The sequence below is a fragment of the Diplodia corticola genome, assembly GCF_001883845.1.
Source record: "Diplodia corticola strain CBS 112549 chromosome Unknown scaffold103, whole genome shotgun sequence".
In the NCBI taxonomy this organism is placed as follows: domain Eukaryota; kingdom Fungi; phylum Ascomycota; class Dothideomycetes; order Botryosphaeriales; family Botryosphaeriaceae; genus Diplodia; species Diplodia corticola.
Genome location: NW_017971582.1, coordinates 18,348 through 37,479, shown reverse-complemented (window position 1 = coordinate 37,479; position 19,132 = coordinate 18,348). Strand labels below are relative to the sequence as shown.

Here is a 19,132-nt window from a genome sequence, read left to right as displayed (position 1 = left end):
GGTGATGCAGCAGGCAGACATGCGCACTTCTGGGTCAGCGCGATAAAGAAGGAGGCGCGAACGAGGCGCAGAGGGCAGCGGTGGTGCGGGCTCGGGCGCAGAGAGGGCGCGAAGGTTAGTGTTGGAAGTGCGAGGCTGCAGCTGGGGTTATCGGGTAAGTTTAAGCTGTCCAAGCTGCAGTTAGGAAGCTCCACGTAAGAAGCCGCATCCGCAGGACAAGTCGGTCCCGCCGTCCAGAATGCTTAAATAATGCACGGCAGCAGGCATCACGCCTCGACGAGTCGCAGGCAGCGCTGGCAATCACAAGCATGGCATGGCGGCGTCCAGCCTCACTCCAGAAGCTCGGGCCGTTGCCTCAGAAGCTCAGACGCGCGCCTTCCCGCGGCTGATTGGTGTAATTACGATGATTAACTGCCTGGCACAGCCATGGCGGCTGAGCGTCTGGCTCGAGGGAGCTTAGCGTAACTACAAGGCTGAATCCAGCATGGTGCGCGGCCGGGGTCTGAGCTTCTGAGGCCGCTTGATCCTGAGCTCCGTTCGCCTGATCTGAGCGTACCCGCAATTCCCGGCCCCCCGCCGCCAGCCAGCGCTGCTTGAAACACGCCCGCCGCGAGCAGCTGCCAGCGAGCCAGAGCCCGCCGTGTGCCGTCACCGTTGCGGGGTCGCGTCAGCCGCAGCACAGTGAGAGTGACGAAAGAAAAGCAGCCTGCGGCCATCCTTGTGTGGGCGGTTGGAGCCATTGTGTTGAAACGACCCTTCGTAAGTAGCTGAAACGGACATCTATGGGAGCATTAGAACCGTACGGATGCATCCAAATGTAGGACTCCGCTGCCCATGTGGGCGGGCCGGCGTCTTTTGTCACCCACTGTAGCAGCACCGATGGGGCCACCGTCATCGCTGCAAGCTGGTGCCTGCTCCAGGCCGCCGCCTGGGCGAGGCTCAACAGATCCTTGCTGTGACGCGCCAGGAGGTCGTCTCAGCCCGCATCGAGAACGATCCGCGCCGACCGTGTCATCTCGTTTCACGGCCACCCTGCCTCTCGCAGCTCCTGTTCCCATGCTTATCGGGGACGTCGGAATATTATCTTTTCTATGGTATCATCGTGCAACGCGGCTGCGTGCTGCCTGTCTATTGGCGACGCCCGCAGCGCCCCATTTCTCCGCTCTATTTTCTCGGCTTCGCAAACGTCGCCGCCACGATCAGCGGGAACACGACCGTCGCCTCCGCGTACACCTTGACGCTATCGCCGTCCGCCTTGATTTTGCCCCAGCTTACAGCCTCATCTGGCCGCGCCCCCGCGTCGCTCCCGTCAAACTCTTGCGCCGTGTTGATGTACACTGCGCTCTCCGCTCCGTTGCGCATAAGGTTCGCGTTCGCGATGTGGTGCTTTACGATGCCGCCGCCCAAAATGATGATTCCGCTGCGCTTCGCCCTGACCGCGATGGTGTTGATCTTGCGAATGTCTTCGACAATGTCGACCCGCAGCTGCTGCGGGCTCGCTTTGAACGTATGGAAATACAGCATGTCTCCGAGCGAGCCGTCGGTCAACGCTGGACAGAAGACGGGGATGTCGTTCTTCCACGCCCAGTAATACACGGAACGTTCGTCGTTAATCTCCTTGCCGAGGCGGTGGATCATCTTGCTGGGCGTCCAGTGGATCGGTTCCTCAGAGTCGCGGCTAGCTTCCTGCTCGGCGAGCATGGAGTCCAGGATCGGCACGACCCAATCTTCGAAAGCGCAGTAGTTGCTGTTCGGCACAACCAGGTTCCCGATGCGGTTCATTCCCTTGGCGCGGAGCGAGGCGCCCGAGGTCTGGAAAGAGCCCAGGTAGGTTGGCGCCAGGCATTTGATAAAGTCCTCCTCGACGCCGCCGGCCGTCGTCACAATGGCCGACACGTGCTTGTGCTGTACGAGATAGCGTAGCGTCTCGCGCAGGCCAGAGGAAATGAGATTGGACGTGTAGCCAAGGAATATGGTGGTGCCTTCGCCCGTTTCGGCATCCTTCCAGGTTCGCTATGACGGTGTTAGAACAGGGAAAGCTAGCGACAGGGCAATTGGCGCACCATGCCCTCAATGACCCTGACGGCCTGTCCAACCGAGGTCGCCTGGAACCCCATGTTCTCCATGCCGGCGACCAGCTCCTCCACGGTGATGCTCTTGCCTGCGTAGTCATTGAACTCGATGCCCTTGACCTCCCGCGCGCCCTCGGGCACGGGATCCGAGGGCTTTAGCACGGCATCCGTCGCTCCTGATGGTGCTTCGCCGAGTGCAGCATTTGGTGACGCCGTCGTGGCGCTGCCGGTTTGCGTGCTCATTTTCTTTGTTGGAATAATGTGTGGGGTGAGGTCGCGCCGAGTGAAAATCGTTAAGACCTGGACCCTCCGCGGGGATGATTCGGCAGCGCCCGGCCGCGATTGCGATCGCGCGTGTCAGACTCAGAGGCGGCCCGCCGCAGCGCCCTGGGCAAGACGCCAGCGCCGTTGCGCGTCTCTCATCACACCATTCTGCTCAGCCCGCCCTGCGCCGTTGGAGAAGCGATGCACGTGACGAGCAGCCCTTTCCAGCAGCCAGGAATACGAGATCGGTCCGCACAAGATTGATGAGCGCGGCACACCAGCGGCGGTGCGTATGGGGGTGAAGCGTGAAGCTTGTCTTGCCGACTGATTCAGCGCGGCACTCGCAGCGGCAAGGCTGATGCATGCCGTGCGTATGAGGCGCCGGACGGGAGCGGTCGTCGAGAGTGCGATGCAGACACCGTGCTCTCGAGAGAGCCGTCGTGCCGTCCGGACGAATGCCTCATCTCTCTCCGCAGGACGTGCGCAAGGGCTTTCTGCAGCACGTGGCACCTTGCCCGATCTCTCCAGGGCCTCCCCAAAGCGGCGCCCTCGCCAGCATCATCATTGCCCAGCAGCGGCGGCGGCAGCGACGACACGTGCATTGGCACGCTCGTGCAGCCGCAGCCGTCGCTGCTTTCTGCTCGTCGGGCTGCCTGCTGTTGTGCGCCTGGCCGCTGGGACTCGACTCGACCCTCAGTTCGAAAACGACGTCACGGCTTTGATTGGCCTGGGTTCGGTGGAACGTTAGCGCATGGCTGATCGCCCACAGCACCCCTTGTTTTGGGCACTTCACGGGCTGAGAAAGTAGCAGGGATTCGGCGCCTGGCCCGCCGCACGCATCTGGCGCGAAAACCTTGAGGTTCTTCCGACCCCTGACGGGCTGCCGGCTGAGGCGACAGCCTGGCCAGCCGGGCCAGCCTGGCCAGCCTACCTAGCCAGCCTCTGCTGCACGCGCCCTGCACGCCGTGATGAGCACACGCGGGCGACGGCTGCGGCTAGGCGCGGCGGCTCTCGCGCCCGGCTGTGCTGCGATGCCGCGATGCCCAGGCGGGGGCGCTGACAGACGCCCGTCTTGCTCGAGAAGGCTGCGGGAGCGCAGGCTGGGGTGACACGCCCTTGATCAATGTTTCAGCGGTGCGGCGGAGGGCTTGGGCTGCGCATAGCATGGGCTAGCTCCAGCCGTCGGGGCTCCCACGCATCATCTTGAAATGGCCAGCCAATGAGCGTCGCGCATGCGGAATGGGGAGCGCAGAGCTTCTGCAAGTGCTCTTCCAGGGCGGTGGAGCGGCCCTAACCCGCAGTCGATTGTGTCCCGGTCCGTTCTTCTCGTCTCACATCTCCTCTCATCTCTTGACAACACTCGCAACAACACCAGCCCAGCACGCGCACCCTCCCGCGCGTCCACCCCCCGCCCCGCCTGCCATCGTGATGCGCCAGGCGCAGTGAACGACCGCCGCCTTTCCCATCGCCGCCCGCCCGCGAGCCGCAACAGCCTGCGGAGCCGAGAACCGCCACGTCAAGGCCTCTAGCCAGGGTGCAACCGCGACTGCACAGGCGCTCGCCGTCCTGCAGGACCGCCCGAAGCCCAGCCCGAGCTCAGCAGCAGCAGCGCGCCCCGTCTGCCCCGTCCCGTGCCGCTGCAGTGCCGCGGAGCGCGCAAGCAGACGCCCCCCCAGCGTGTGGAGCCTGGCCTGTCAGGGCGTTGTCACCCGTCAGGCACTTGTCTCTGGTCTCGCCTTCCCTGGGCGATCGGTAAAGGCGCTCGGACGCCGCCAAGGCTACCCGCCCGGCTAGTCTATTTTTGAAACGACACTTCGTTGACACCATCCATCTGCATCTCAATCCGCCATCACCGCCATCTGAAGTTGGGTACGTGTTCGTCCCTGTCCCCGCCCCTGTCGCCCCGCTTTGCCGCGCCTGTCATGAGCGTGTGCCCCCTGTGCGCGGTCCCGCGGAACGCTTCCGAGATCGGGCTCCGCCGTTGTGGTACTGGCCCCTCAACTTGACCCAAAGACCTCGTCTGGCCTTCCCACCACGCGCCCTGTCCTTCTTTTCTGTTGTTGTTGGGATGACCGCCTTCCCTGGGCAGAAATTTCTTTTCTATAAGATGGACAGCAAGAGCGCTCTCCCTCCGGGCTCACCTTTCCCCTACCCTCGGCATGGCATCGACGATCCTTGTCCGTTCATATGCTTTGTGCATTGCGTCACCCTCCTCACTGCCTCATCAGCTGTCTTTTTCTCACCTTGTCCGAATTTTGCATCGTCGATAGCTCCTTCAAACATGTTGCTAACGTGGTTCTTTACAACTGTAGGTGCTCTGCGCCCGAAAACTCATGCTGGCTAGCGTTTAAGTTTTTAGATTTGGAAATCAGCTCGCCAGCGAATCGGACGGAGGATAGGATGTCCTCCAGATATCCTAACGACTCCCGCTACACATCGCGTGATCGAACGCCTCCACGATACACCGACCGACGAGCGTCTACTTACAGCTCCAGCTTTACCCCCAGGAACGACGATTCCAGTAGCGGAAGGCCTTACCCGGATTCCATTAGCGGTTCGGCATCCAGAGACGTTCCCCGCGGCCCGAAGGCGCTTTCGGACTCGACCCGAGGCCCGCCACCGGGAGGAAGTGCCTCCGTGCCCGCCGGACCGCGAGGCCGAGGATTTGGAGGCCGTTCCGAGTATCGTGAGCTGCGAGATGCACCTCCACTGAGTGACGGAAGAGGGGGATCTTCGTGGCGTGGCGGCGACAGGGATCGGCATTTTGATCGGCGAGACAGACCGCTCTCGCCACGTGCACGTTCTCCGGGACGGGACTCTCGAGACTCGCGTGATTCGCGCGATTTTGGGCCTCGGGAGCTGGACATTGATCGCGCTCGCAGAAGTGCGAGAGATGGCCCTCCATCGGCGGGGTCCAACTACTCGGATCCTCCATCCGGTGGGTTTGGATTCCACGGACGCGGTGGGTTCAGCGGTCGCGGTAGGGGAAGAGGCGATTGGGACAATCGCGGACGTGGGCGAGGGTCTTTCGCCGACGACCGTAACTCTTTCCGACCGAGGAGCAGGTCTCCACGTCCAAGGTGGGAGAAGGAGCCATCTCGTGATGACCGGATCAGCGACCGTAGAGACGATCGGAGGTTTGACCGTCGCGATGATGACCGGCCGTTCTACAGAGACGATCGGGAGGTCGATAGATACAAGCGCGATCCCGTGTCTTCACGGGACGCCGACATCCGGAGGGCAAGTGTGGCTCATGATGGCCGGTTCTCAAGTGCGGCCAGTTCAACATCTCACCAAAGTCCACGGCATCCATCCATATCTGGTCATGGCGGTGGCGTGGACCGCGCAAGCACATCAGACTTGCCAAGGGAACTACTCCCTGGTCGGCGCGCCTCTGTCGCACAAGAGCCTGTGTCAGCCAAAGACAAGCCTGACTACATAGCAGCACGTGCAGAGGCTTCCAGAGATCGTTATGGCCCACGGGCTTCCTCTCCGCCCCCACAAGCCCCACAGGTGCCTGCGTTTGGGTCAGTCTCATCCTTCCAAAAACCGGCCACGACTTTCACGACCCCGACCTCGAATGTCTGGAGGCCTCCGCAACCTGCACAACCACAGGCTCCCGCGTCGGGCGTGCCTTCAGGCCCCAAAATCCCTCCCAGTGCTCCCAAGGCCTTATCAGCTGTTCCTCCTACTGCCCCGACCGGCCCCAAGGCTACTCGCGTTGCGGAGAAGCCAACTGTTGAGAAACCTGCTCCTGAAATACCGCAGCCTACCTCAACCACAGCGGAACAGTCCAAGCCAAAGCTCGAGAATGGTTCTTCTGTACCGAGTCAAGTCCCGGTTGCACCCTCAGGTCCCTCTTCCGAACAGCAAGATGTAGCGCCTCGCTCTCGCCCTCCTTCGCCTCCCATTGCACCTCCTACTGGCCCAGCCGCTCTTCAAGCCCGCCTACCTATCCCCGCTCCCCCCACCGGTCCTCGAGGGCTCGTTTCACCGCAGCAACCCCACAGCCGCCTTGTGCCTCCCCCGGTCGTTCCGCCTCGCGATGGCCCTCCAGCTACAAATATCCCGCTTGGACCGCGAGCATCGGGTCCGTTCAGCACGTCTCCGAGAGGACCTAATGCCGGACTTGGTCCAGGTCCAGCCATTCCTACAGGGCCCAAAGCCGATCGTGGCCCCCCTGTTGCACCTCGGGCTGCTCTCTTCCCCCAAGCTGAAAGACAGCCGATCAATGCACCAAGAGCTCCGATGATGGGGATCCCTGGCAGGAATCTGCAATGGATCCGACCTGACGCTCCCCGGTACAGTCGGGGCCCTGGACCAATTGTCCCTGCAAAACGAGATCTCGATGGCGACGAAAAGGAGAGGTACACTCCGAATAGACCCAGGTCCCCTGCGTTTGCTGTTGGTTCTCCTGTCAGTGGACCTGCGACGCCGACGCCCTCGGCGCATGACACAATGTCAGTACGACGCAAGTCTGCCAGCGAGATCAGATCCCGTGATGAGGCTCCAGAGACGCTCAGCGCCAGACGAAACTCTGCGTTTGCATTTTCCGAGTCGAACATCAAGGCGGAGCGGCCTTCAACCACACCTCAACCGCTGGAGCCCCACGCGCGTGAATCACAGTCGGACGAGGCCAGCGAAGACGACGATGAAATGGATCTGGACGATGAGTTCTTCAGTCAGAAAACTAGATACGAACGCGAGAAGGTCCGTCTCGAGTCGCGTCTGAAAAACTTGGAAGACCGAGGCTTCCGATGCAGTAGCCCTTTGAAGACGCTACTCCGGTTGTCTCGCATTCGTGAGGCTGATCTCCCCCGGTCCGCACCGGCTCCTGTAGTCGGGGTAGCACCGAATACCGGAAACTCCCACAGGATCAAGGAGCCTGAGAGGATGGAGCCAGACTTGCATTCCCCAACTTCCACTATGAACGGGCCGATGGTGGGACCGCCGAACGAGAGGGCGGAGAAGGCGCCACCTGTGATGGCGCAGCCCGTACCGAAGGGAGAGGCCCCGAAGCTCCCCACTCCAAAAGCTGAGGAGTCGGAAGACGTCGAGATGGGAGAGGCCAGCGCCGTCGAAGAGGTGGACGGTGGAGTCCAAACTGCTTCCAGCGAGGACGAATCCATCACCGAAGTCGACCTTCATTCATTACCCTACCTCAACCGAGGCCCGCCGACACCGCTTTCTGACCCCGACCAAGAGAACACGGGTCTCAGAACAAACATCATGGCTGCAATCAAGGACAAACTCTTCAATAATATCCGCGCCGAGCAAGAGTTTCAAGGCACAGCTCTCCATATATTCCGGATGCAGTATCACAACTGGGGTTTCGAATCAGCTCATCGGGAGAAAGACGCCGCCATGCGCGAGGAGAAAGAGAAGACTGAAGAGCAAGAAGCAGCGGTGTCACCCAGTGAAACCAGCACTACAGGACCCGCTCACAGACAACGCCACGTTACGGATTACGATCTTGAGAATATTCTTGCCGAGTCCAGAAGGATGGAGGAGGAGAGAATAGAAAAGCAGAGGAGAGAGGAGGAAGCAAGCAGAAATCCTTTCTCCAACGGACAGGCTCCGATTCCCGACATGTTGCCGGACGACGAACTCGAGAGGCGAAAGTTTGTCAACACCAACCGCCTCCGCGAGCCCAGCAAGGGAATACTTACTTTTGGCTTTGAACCTCCTGAGGACGACTTCTCACCGGAGGAGCACAAGAAGCTGGTCACAGCTTACTTGCAGACTCCTAAGGATTGGGGTGAGATCGCCAAGGCTCTTCCCAATCGCAACTTCAGGGAATGCATCAACCACTACTACGCTACGAAGTGGAATGGAGAATACAAACCCCCGACTGGTCGTCGCAAAGCCAAGCGCAGGGCCGGAATTCCCAAGGGGAGGAAAATCGCAATCCCGTTTGCCAGCACTGACCAGGTCGATGGTGAAGATGGTACTATCGCTACGACGACAGAACGTGGCCGGCCTCGACGCGCAGCGGCGCCCACATTCGGCGACAGGGAGATGCAAGATGATCATGCTACCCCGGTCCCGACTCCTGGACGCCAAAGGGGTGCATCGACTAGAGGGGAGACCGTCGAGCCGAGCACCGAGAAGCCTGTCAAACGCCAGCGTGTTGCGAAGGAAAAGGGCACGAAGCGAGGGCGTGCGGCCCAGCAACTTGCTCCTGCGCCGTCGGCGTCTCCCTCAAAGACGGATAAAGACATGTACCCAGGCGAGGCAGCCCTCGACCCGAGTAGGATGCATCGAACCGAGGAAGAGGCAGCACTGCTCGCCCGTCTACCGTCTGTCCAACCCGATATTGCTGGTCAATTCGGTGAAACCGCGTACCAGGTCCCTCAGACAGCACCGGTCCCTGAACGACCCAAGGGTCGTGGCGCTGGTTCTCGTGCTGGTGGAATGTCAAGTTACTGGTCTGTGAACGAGTCCACTGATTTCCGCAATTACCTGGGTTATTTCGGTACAGACTTCCACGCGATCGCGAAGCAGATGGGGACTAAAACTGCGGCGATGGTCAAGAATGAGTATTTCCGAAAGACCGACTCTGGCAATCATCCTGAGCTTGTTGAAATTGCACAAGCCGCAGATGACAGGCGGAGCCGGGGTGAGGATATTGGACCCCCACCACCACCGACAGCCTCTAACAAGCGTCGTTATGACACTACTCAACCGGCCATCCCCCGCACTTTAGCCCCCACCCCTGCTGAGAACGTGGACATCAAACAGTCTCCTCCGGCTGCCGACCTGCCTGCTCGAACAGCGTCTCCGCATGTTCAAACCGGGTCTCGATTCCCGCCGCTCGCCCAAGCTAGCCCAGCGTTGTCCGCGTCTACCCCTCCCACCTCCATCATTGCGTCTACAAGTGTGCCGGCGCCAAGCAGCCACGCTTCCGCCTATGGGAAGCCGGCGCAGCATGAGATGCCAGGTCCTCGCCGTGGCTTTTTCTCGCAGCGTGAACCCTCGAGAGCTGCTCTGGTGCAAAACGATTTGAGACAGCCGCCCCCGGAAGCACCTAGAGATGTGCACGCGGAACACCACCATCACAGGCGGCAATATAGCCAGGGCCTAGCCGGATCCCAGCAGCTGCATGATCCTCGATATGTGCGCATGTCTGCTGAGCAACGCGAGCGTGAAGCTCAGGTGACGCAACAGCAAGAGATTTATGGCTCATCGGCTGCTGCGCATCACCCACTTTACAGAACCAGCGTCCCGCCGCAGCTACCGCCACAAAGGGGCTCAGAGCCTCCTTCAGAAGCAAGGCCCGGACAGGTTCAGCAGGGTGCTTTCTCGCGCGGCGCACCGCAACTTCGCCATCTCACTGAGACGCCTAGCCAGCTGCCGATCGCTCAACCGCCTGGTCGGGTCTCGAGGCATGTGTCCCCCAAGAGGGAAGAAAGTCAGCAACCGTATGCTTCGTCTCAACCTGCTGTCCAAGCTACACCGCGTGTGGCGTCGGCGGTGGCGGAGCCTCGGAAGACATCGAACTTGGCAGATCTCCTCAATCCCGCTCCTTCCGAGCCAAAGCCCAAGGAACAAAAACCGGCAGTGGATGACCGAGCGAGTGTGCTTCCTCATGAGCGGCCATATTCGGCACAAGGAAGGCCCATCCATCAGACCACCGCCCCGCCACCGCCGCCGCCTGTCACGATGTCGAGCTCTTCACCTGCGTTCCCTCGGAGGGATGTGTTCACAGAGTCGCCAGCGCCCAATAGCCCGTTCGCCAGACCAGCCTATATCCAACAGACTCAGCAGCAGCAGCAAATGCAAGCGCCGCAGCGCCGTCCCATGGAGGTCTCTAGCCGTGAACAGTCGCAACCGCCTGCATCACGGGATCCCTGGGCAAGGCCTGCTTATTCGCAGCCTCAGCCCCCGGTATCTCAAACGAGCTCGCCACACCCAGCAGCTTTGCAGCAGCCACAAGCACCGATTCCCATTGATGGGCGTCAACAGTATCCTGGCAATCACCGGGCCGCTCTTAGCCAGCTGAACACTTCGGCACAGCCGCGAAACGTCCATTCTCCAACTCCGTCGCATGCGCATCACTCGCGCACCCCTTCCTACACCCATCAACAGTCTCGTCAGCAAGCGCCGACACCGTTGCAGCCCATCCCCGCTGCCCCTAGCCCGGCGCGCGAAAACCCCGGCCCTGTCCTTGCTGCCAATCCGTACGTGCAAATGACGCCGCCACAGACAATTCAGCAACTGGTGCCTCAACAACAGCAAGTGCAACAGCAAGCCCAACGCAATGAGCAAGCTGCCATCCAGAACCGCACCCTAACTTACGCTCAGCCACAAAGCCAAGCGTATGAGAACATGATTGAGCGCGAGCGTGCCATTCGTCTTGCTGAGCAGCGCGATCGCGAGGATCAGATGAGACGAGAGCACGAAGCTCAAACTGCACACCACAGCCGAAGCACTTCTTTTGCGCAGTCGCACTACATGCGCCAGCCAACCCCCAGCCAGGCTGATCATGCTGCTTCCCGCTTCTCTTCTGCTGGACCTGCGGTGCCCCCGCCGTCAGTTCGCAATTCGGCGCATACCCCAACCGCGCACATGGGCTATCCGCCGCCGCCTGCACCGCCAGCACATCACGGTCTGCCCACGACGCAAGATCACGCGCATGCACACGGCTTCGCCACCCAAGTCCCTTCGGCAAGCCAGCGCGGGATCGAAGCCATCTTGCGGCGCGAGCAGGAAACGGCCATGCGCCGGCAGCAGGAGGCCGTGGTGCAGCACCAACAGGCCCAAGCGCAGGCGCACGCACACGCGCAGGCGCACCGCGAGCACCGCTACCGCGAAGAGGTGGCGGCGCAGCAGCGCGGGGAGCAGATCCGGAGGCAGCACGAGGAGGCCGTGGTCCGGGACCGCATCGACCGCGATCGTGCCGCCGAGCGCGACCGCGTGGACCGGGAGTACGTCGAGAGGGACAGGCAGAGGAGGGAGCGCGAGGAGTGGGATCGGCAGCAGGGGAGGAATATTTTTGGGGGTTCGAGGAACGAGAGGGGTGGGTTGTTTGGGCCGAATAGGTGAGGAAGGGACGGTGGAAAGGAAGTAAGTGAGGAAATGGATTGAGGGAACAAGTGAACACTACACTACTGAGGTACATGGCTGCCAATCTTCTTCTTGTTTCGACTCTCCTTGAACTTTATTTTTTTTGTTTCTTGGAAAGGCCGAGTCTTGTTCATTCAGTCATGAAATGGATGACGACTATTTAATGGGTCAAAGACGCCAGAGAGGAGAGAGGGGTTTGAAGTCAAGGAGAAAGAGGGACAGACGCAGATGATAGCCGTGCTGATTAAACGGACCGCTCCGATGCCGTGAAGGCACCGCCGAACTATCATTGTTTTATTGTTACTGTCTTTTTGTTCTTTTTCTCTGTTTGTTGCTACTATCACTGTTCCCGAAGATAATGACCCCCCAGATACCAAAGAAGAAACATTCCTTCTGCTCCCTGCTAGCGCGGATGATGGGTGTTGGTGTTGTACATAGCATGTAGGCTTCTTGCCTGGCTTTTTTTTTTTTTTTTGGGGTCGCCGTCGCCGCTTCTTGTCTTGTATGTATGTATGTATGTAATCTATCGGTCGTTATACCATTTGTTAATATTGTACTGTACATTTTTGCTTCATAGGTAATTTGAACTTTTTTTTTTTTGCCCCTTTGGTGATCCTTCAATGCTCGCATCCACATCCGGACATCTGCTCCCGCTACCGATGAAAAAAGGTCGCTCAATTGTACATCTACGTTGGCACACTTGCTCTGACTGCCAATGCAAGGGATCGCAGTAGATTAGTTTCTTTCGTCACCCACTGTGCAGCTGCATTCGGGGTTGTTGGTTGGGTTTGCGGAGTGACTGACAAGCGGCTTCTATGTATGTATGTACATAGATGTATCTATTTTGCTGCGAACGGAGGGAGCGAATGCATCGTGAACTGTTCGGTGCTTTTGTACTTGGGCTTGCAAGCCTACTCGTCTGCTTGAGGTTCGTGCTTGTTGATAACTGTTTACGATAGCCTGCGGGGTTAAACTATTTCTTCTTCCTTTTTTCAACATGGATATACGCTGTTGAGTGAAGCACATAATAGGTCTTTGTGACTTACTGCGGGTGATTGTGTGTGCAGAGGGCACATTGGAGAGAAATGGACGCTGAGTGATTATTGTGGTACACTAACAAGCGGGTGCTTAACTGCTACGTGGCCTACATGAACGCGTCCGGTTGAGTTATTCTGCGTGGTTGAGGACAGGGCAGCGATATTTTCAGGAGGATCCCGCCCTGGACAGACAGGCTGCCCTTCTCCTCTTCGCCGCTTCCCTTTACCTAAGCGGTGCTCCCTTTACCTAAGCGGTGCTGGCACGCACATGGACTATAAATATTGACCGGACCACCCACCTTCGCACCTTCCTTCTCTCAACAAATCCTCGAGCTAGAAGGTAACCCAGTTTCCTCAACGACAGTCACCGCTGGTTCCTATACCGGCATTATTCCTCTTGCAACCATGGCGCTTCCGACGCAGCAGCCCGCCCGCACCTCCAAGTCCCCCGTCGACGTGGGAACCCTGTCCCGACACATGCGAAACCTCTTCTCCTCCTTCAACGACAACACCACCAACAACAACAACAGCGTGCGGCCCGGCGAATTCATCGTCGACGACGACGCCACCCTGGCCTTGATACGTGACATCCAGTCCGTGTGCTACGAGATCGTACTCGCCAGAACCGAGAACACGTCGGCCAACGCAAACCACGCCGACCACGCGACCCGCCTCGCCGACCAGCTCTGGCGCGCGACCAGCGAGCGCGAGGTGCGGTCCATCATGGCGCAGCTCCCGCGCGAGCCGGCGCGGCTGCGCGTGGAGCCCGCGGTCTGCGACGGGCTGGCGCAGCGCGGCATCTACTGCTCGACATTCGGCACGCTCGTCCGGTACAAGGGCCCCAACGACATCAGCGACCACGGCAGCAACGACGGCAGCAACAACAACAACAACAACAGCGGGCCGCCGCCCGGCGTGCCCGAGACGGTCAGGGCCGAGCCGGACGTCGAGAGGCGGTGGGAGGCGAAATTCGCGCGGCTCCGGTCGGCGGCCAGGTGGCGGGCGACGGCGCGGACAAAGGAGCGGGAGCGGGAGCTGGCGCTGGAGCTGGCGCGGGAGCTGGAGCAGGAGCGGGATCAGGCGCTGGAGCGGGCGCGGGCGCTGGAGGAGGCGGTCGTTGCGCTAGGTTAGGATCAATGTGATGTTCGTTGATCGGTCGGTTGCAGGTGTGGTTGCGTGTATGCAGTGATTGATACGTTTACGGGATAAATTGAGAGCGGGAGAAAGGCAAGGAAAGTCGGAAGAGAAGAAATGTACCGCCCGATCAGAATGCGAACCTAGGTCCTATTATCGAAGCTTCCGTGAAATGCTTGCTCTTGGCGGCAGGAGGCAGCTGCAGGTGTGGAGCGAATGGTATGCTCGGTTGGTAGGTGGGAGAGGAACTCACGTACAGCCAGGTCGAATCAATGATGCTGGTGTCAAGTCATGGCATCTGCAATGGACAGAACCTGGCATTCCATGAAACAGAGTCCCAAGAGAGCCGCTGGGGGATGGAAGGTACGGTTCATGGGCGTATAATCCGGCCACAAGGCTTGACTAGGGACTCAAAGACATTCCTTCCTGAGCCGTGTAGTTACTCCATGGATATTGCTCTAATTGAGCCAGGCAAACGCAGGAAAGCAAGCGCGAGTTGAGGAGACGAGGCGTGCGAAAGCAGGCGAAGGCGAGAGAAGCGGCGGCAGGCGGTGAGTGAGGCTAGCGAGGGCTTGGCCGGCAATTGGTGGTGGTTGCGCGCGGACCCTTTAGATCTGCAACGTTGCCTTCCTCTCGTCGCCGCAGTCCGCAGTCGATTCGCCTCAACAAGAATAAATATCCCCCACCGGCGCATCCTCCTCCTCGCCGTCTCCGTCACTTCTTCACTCCCCCCCAACGACCGACTCCGCGACGCCCGACAGCCCCCGCAACCGCCACCATGGTCAACCCCCAGATGTAAGTTTGCGCAAAACTTGGACAACGCGCGAGAAGGCGTAAGAAGGCGTGCTAACGAGTGCCTCTGCGTGCAGCACCAACCTCGCCATCATCTTGTATGCCGCCCCCGTGCGCCCGCGCCCTTCCGCGCGCCCTCCTAACGTTGCGTGTCTTGCAGGGTGATGATGCAGGTGTCGAAGCGCATTCCGTTTGATGACCCGAACGTGCTCAACGGCGTGCGCGCCATGTACGTCGTGTCCAACCTGATCATCGCGGCCGTCTACTTTTACGTGAAGACGTCGATCGACAAAAAGAAGGGTACGTTTCTGGCGAGAGAGAGCGAGAGAGAGAGAGAGAGAGAGAGAGCGCCACGGCTGACGGGGGAACAACAACAACAACAGACATGACGGTGCTCAAGTACGTGGAGCCGGCGCCTCCGGGCAGCGGCGAGGAGCCCAAGGCGGTGACGACGACGGTGCACGCGTACGACACGGCGCAGCTGAAGCAGCTGTACAAGGCGCAGATGATGGGCGTGGGCATGATGGCGGTGATGCACTTCTACTTCAAGTACACGAACCCGCTGCTCATCCAGAGCATCATCCCGCTCAAGGGCGCCTTCGAGGGCAACCTGGTCAAGATCCACCTGCTCGGCAAGCCCGCGTCGGGCGACCTCAAGCGCCCGTTCAAGGCCGGCGGCGGCCTCATGGGCGCCATGGCCGGCGCCGGCGAGATCAAGACGGACAAGAAGAGCATCGAGCAGGCCGAGCGTGCCGGCCGCGGTGGCGTCAAGGACGAGTAGACGGGCGAAGGAGGCATTTGTTTTTGGCATTCGGGGGGCCTTATACTTCTGAGGCGGAAAGGCAAGGAGGGTGCGGAGGACATTGTTCGTACGGCGCTGGCTTCACGCCCGATGCAAAAAATCACAGCTCGTCACGCCAACGCTTGTATTTCTGTCGAACCATGAGATGAAAAATGCACACACACGCACACACACAGACGTCTACCCCGCACTCGGCTCCGCAGCGCGCAGAAGGGTTGGAGATGACGTTTCAGGCAGGCCTGATGGCGGCAGCAGCTGGCCCTTGCCCCCCTGACGCATTCGTCAGGCCTCGCAGCAGAAGGGGGCGGCGCGTGTGCAGGCAGGCCGGCAGGCGCTGGTCGCCCGGCTCCCAAGACGCGGCGCCAGGAACAGGATCGGCTCGCCTGATGTGATGAGGGATCTCAGCGTCATCTCCCGCGACGTCCAAAAGGCGGAGCTAAGAATAAACTTAAACAACACCGGGCCCAACCAACCAACCAACCTCGATTCCATCGTTTCCGTCCATCGCGGCTTGGGAGACTGACTGCGCCCCCGGCTTCATCCCACACACTCCCCCCTTCCGCGCCGTCCCGCGCTGCTGCCTTCCGTCTCGTAAGAAGGCGGGCGAGCGAGCGAGCGAGCGAGCGAGGCTGGCCACCGGCCAGATCGATTGCGCCGAGCCCCGTCGTCGGGCAAAACAGCCAGCCAACAACGGTCACGCCCAATCGTTCCTTCCAAGGTAAGCAAGCAAATATAAGCCAGGCCCATCGTTGCTGCGGCGATGGTGATGATGATGATGACGATGATATTGAAAAGAAAACCTGTTCTCTCAGTCCCACAGATTTGTCCCTTGGGCGCCCCGGGAAGGAACGGGGAAAGGGAGAGGCATAATAAATAATAATAACACGACGACGACGACGACGACGACGACGACACAACAACAACGCCGACTTTGCCAACACCGAAGCACACCATAACCCTCGGATTCACCCGCCAAAAAGAAGAGAAAAAAAAGAAGAAACAACAGCAACAGCAACAACAACAACCGCCTGGACACGTAGAGGCCAAACGAACCAAAAAAAAACAAAAGAAAGAAAGAAAGAAAAGAAACCATGTCCGCACCAACCGACGACGACCCCTTCGCCAAAGCCGCAGCCGCGTCTTCGACCTCCCTCCCCTCCGGCGGCGGCGGCGGCGCCCCACCGCCCTCCGCGGAACCCCTCGTAACCTTCCACCACCTCTCCCCGCGCTACCCTTCGCCCCGCCCCTCTTCCTCCTCTTCCCCCTCCACCACCTCCCCCACCAGCCCCCGAGACCGAAACCAAGACCAAGATCAACCACCCCAGTCGTCCCTATCAATATACCAACACCAACCCCCCGCCCACCACGTCCTCCTCGCCAACGGCACCCTCTCCGCCTTCCGCAACCCGTGGCCGTCGTTCGCCGAGGGCGGCGCCGCCGCCGCCCAAGGTGGCGGCCACAGGATGGGCGCGGGCCAGGTCATCCACGCGCGGTTCTTGTCGCGCGAGCGGAAATACGTGCCGGTGCCGACGAAGAAGGAGGAGCTGGTGGGGGTGGTGGTGCCGGATTGGGGGTGGGGTTTTGGAGATGGGTCGGGGGGTTGCTGTGGTGGTGGTGGGCCGCCGGTGGATGAGGGGGGGTTGGGTGGGTTGGGGAAGGAGGTTTTGGGTGGGGAGGGTTTGGGTAAGGAGGTTTTTGGTGAGGGGATGGGGGGGGTTGCTGGTACCGGTGAAGGGAAAGGGAACGGAGGCGGCAATCCGAACGCGACCAAGATGAAGGCGACGTGGATCGGGCATGCGTCGTGGCTGGTCGAGACGGGGGTGAAGCGCAAGGCGCCGATTTGGACGCCGTCGATTACGCTGACGGTGGCAGATGACGAGGCGGGGGATGGCAAGGCGACGACGAGGATGTTGGAGCTGAAGAGCGATGATGAGGAAGAAGAAGAAGAAGAAGAAGGAGAAGGGAGTGAAGAGGAGGGGGGGAAGGAGGGGAAAGATGATGACGATGATGATGGCGCTTCGTCTTCTTCCTCCGAGGCGACGGCAGGCCCCGACGACAAAACCACCGAACACTCGTCCGCGGCCGAGAAGAAGGAGACGGGAGGCAAGAGAGGGAAGGAGACGAACAAAACGAAGAAGAAGAAAAAGAAGAAGAAGAAAACGCAGAAAGAAGGCCACGTCGAGCGCGGCATCCGCATCCTCTGCGACCCCGTCTTCAGCACGCGCATGTCGCCCGTCCGCTTCGCGGGACCCAAGCGCTTCATGCCGCCGCCCTGCGCGCTGGCGGACCTGCCCGACCCCGTCGACGTCGTCGTCATCAGCCACGACCACTACGACCACCTCGACGGCCCCACCATCCGCTTCCTCGTCGACCGCGAGCGCAAGCGCCAGCACCGCCTCAAGTCCGCCGGCCGCGGCATCCTGTTCCTGTGCGGCCTCGGCGTCGGCCGGCACCTGCAGGGCATGGGCGTGCGGCCCGAGGAGATCGTCGAGCTCGACTGGTGGGAGGGCGTGCGCGTCGCGGTGCGCGGCGTCAAGGGCGCGGTCCGCGTCATCGCCACGCCGAGCCAGCACTTCAGCGGGCGGGGCGTGTGGGACGCGGGCAAGGCGCTGTGGTGCTCGTGGGTGGTCGAGGAGGTCGGGCTGAACGACGACGACATGAACGACGACGGCGGAGGCGGAGGCGGCCTGTCCGGCCTGCAGAAGCGCGCCAACGAGCAGCTCGAGCGCGCGACGGGCGGCCCCAAGCGCCTGTACTTCGCGGGAGACACGGGCTACCGCTCCGTCCCGCCCGCAGTCGCGGCCGCGGCCGCCGCCGCCGACGGGGGCGGAGACCCCGACGACGCCCTCGCGCGCCTGCCGCGCTGCCCCGCGTTCGCGGAGATCGGCGAGCTGTACGGCCCGTTCGACCTGGCGCTGCTGCCCATCGGGTGCTACTCGCCGCGGGCGATGCTGTCGCCGGTGCACGCGGCGCCCGAGGACGCCGTGTGCATGCACAGGGACCTGCGCAGCCGGCGGAGCGTGGCCATGCACTACGGCACCGTGCGCATGCCGCTGAGCGAGCAGTACGAGGACGTGCGGGAGCCGCCCCGGCGGTGGAGGGAGTGCGCCGAGCGGGACGGGCTGAGGTGGGGGGAGGAGGCTGTCGCGTGCAAGATTGGGGAGACGGTGCTGGTGTAGTGTAGCGTGGTTGATTGAGTGAGCGTGGAGCTGTGTGGTCGGAACTGGTGTGTATGTACAAGTGTGGGACGGACAGGTAGGTAGGTAGGCGCGCGGGGCATTGGGAATATCCTCGACGGTATCAAGGGGTGCGCTCGACCTGGCGTGGAAGAGATGAGGGGTCGTGTGAAGAAATGGGACGGGTGGACGAGACTGGGAGCGTAACGGGTGGGTGGATGGTTGTAGTTGAAGTTTCTGGCTTTCGGTGCTGGCCAGGTCATCGCGAGCGGCGGCCGACTCTTCCAAACACTTTCTGACCTTGATGGCCAGAACGCGGCGGCTACGTCAAGGGTATGTAGTATCTCCGCAGCTTGTGTTGTTCGTCAAACGGACGTAGTGCCTTGGGATTGGACTTTGGAGCCGTTCTGTCAACCGTAAAGTCTGGCTGACAGTTGTTACACCGTTGGGAAGAACGGTAGGCCATTTGGCATCCGGTGCGCTAGGTGGCTTGGACAGGCATCCTATGGAATATTCAAGTTAGTAGATCCTTCTGGACAAGGTGGCGATGGATGCATGAATGTAAAAGGCGTGATGGCCGATTATTCTCTAGATTTTACCATGGGACTTTGGCTCCTTCCATAATACTTTACCAGTAGCTCGCCGGAGAACAGTGTAGGCGCCTTCCTTAATCACGCGCCGCCGGGCCGGCTTAGCATCCGAAGCCTTGAGGTTATAGTATAAAGATCATCTCTAGACCCGTTTGATTCCTTTCCAGTCCCTTAACTTCTATCCTCACAACGAGCCGCT

General features: G+C 60.5%; 5 protein-coding genes across 5 annotated transcripts; 4 read left to right on the top strand and 1 right to left on the bottom strand.

Annotated features, from left to right (window-relative positions):
* Positions 1–1,164: 1,164 nt before the first annotated feature.
* On the bottom strand, positions 1,165–2,315 carry BKCO1_1030009 (deoxyhypusine synthase; the record flags this gene model as incomplete). The annotated part of the gene is made up of 2 exons (XM_020270170.1): positions 1,165–2,013; positions 2,064–2,315. 2 exons carry the CDS (start codon positions 2,313–2,315, stop codon positions 1,165–1,167), a joined length of 1,101 nt encoding a protein of 366 aa, XP_020125176.1.
* Positions 2,316–4,736: 2,421 nt separating this feature from the next.
* On the top strand, positions 4,737–11,381 carry BKCO1_1030008 (myb dna-binding domain-containing protein; the record flags this gene model as incomplete). The annotated part of the gene is made up of 1 exon (XM_020270169.1): positions 4,737–11,381. The coding sequence occupies one exon, from the start codon at positions 4,737–4,739 to the stop codon at positions 11,379–11,381; it is 6,645 nt and encodes a 2,214-aa protein (XP_020125177.1).
* Positions 11,382–12,844: 1,463 nt separating this feature from the next.
* On the top strand, positions 12,845–13,570 carry BKCO1_1030007 (uncharacterized protein; the record flags this gene model as incomplete). Its single annotated transcript, XM_020270168.1, has 1 exon — positions 12,845–13,570. One exon carries the CDS (start codon positions 12,845–12,847, stop codon positions 13,568–13,570), a length of 726 nt encoding a protein of 241 aa, XP_020125183.1.
* Positions 13,571–14,351: 781 nt separating this feature from the next.
* Positions 14,352–15,146, top strand: BKCO1_1030006 (phosphate transporter; the record flags this gene model as incomplete). Its single annotated transcript, XM_020270167.1, has 4 exons — positions 14,352–14,368; positions 14,443–14,463; positions 14,526–14,665; positions 14,749–15,146. The coding sequence occupies 4 exons, from the start codon at positions 14,352–14,354 to the stop codon at positions 15,144–15,146; spliced, it is 576 nt and encodes a 191-aa protein (XP_020125184.1).
* Positions 15,147–16,258: 1,112 nt separating this feature from the next.
* Positions 16,259–18,346, top strand: BKCO1_1030005 (metallo-hydrolase oxidoreductase; the record flags this gene model as incomplete). The annotated part of the gene is made up of 1 exon (XM_020270166.1): positions 16,259–18,346. One exon carries the CDS (start codon positions 16,259–16,261, stop codon positions 18,344–18,346), a length of 2,088 nt encoding a protein of 695 aa, XP_020125181.1.
* Between the last annotated feature and the right edge of the window lie 786 nt (positions 18,347–19,132).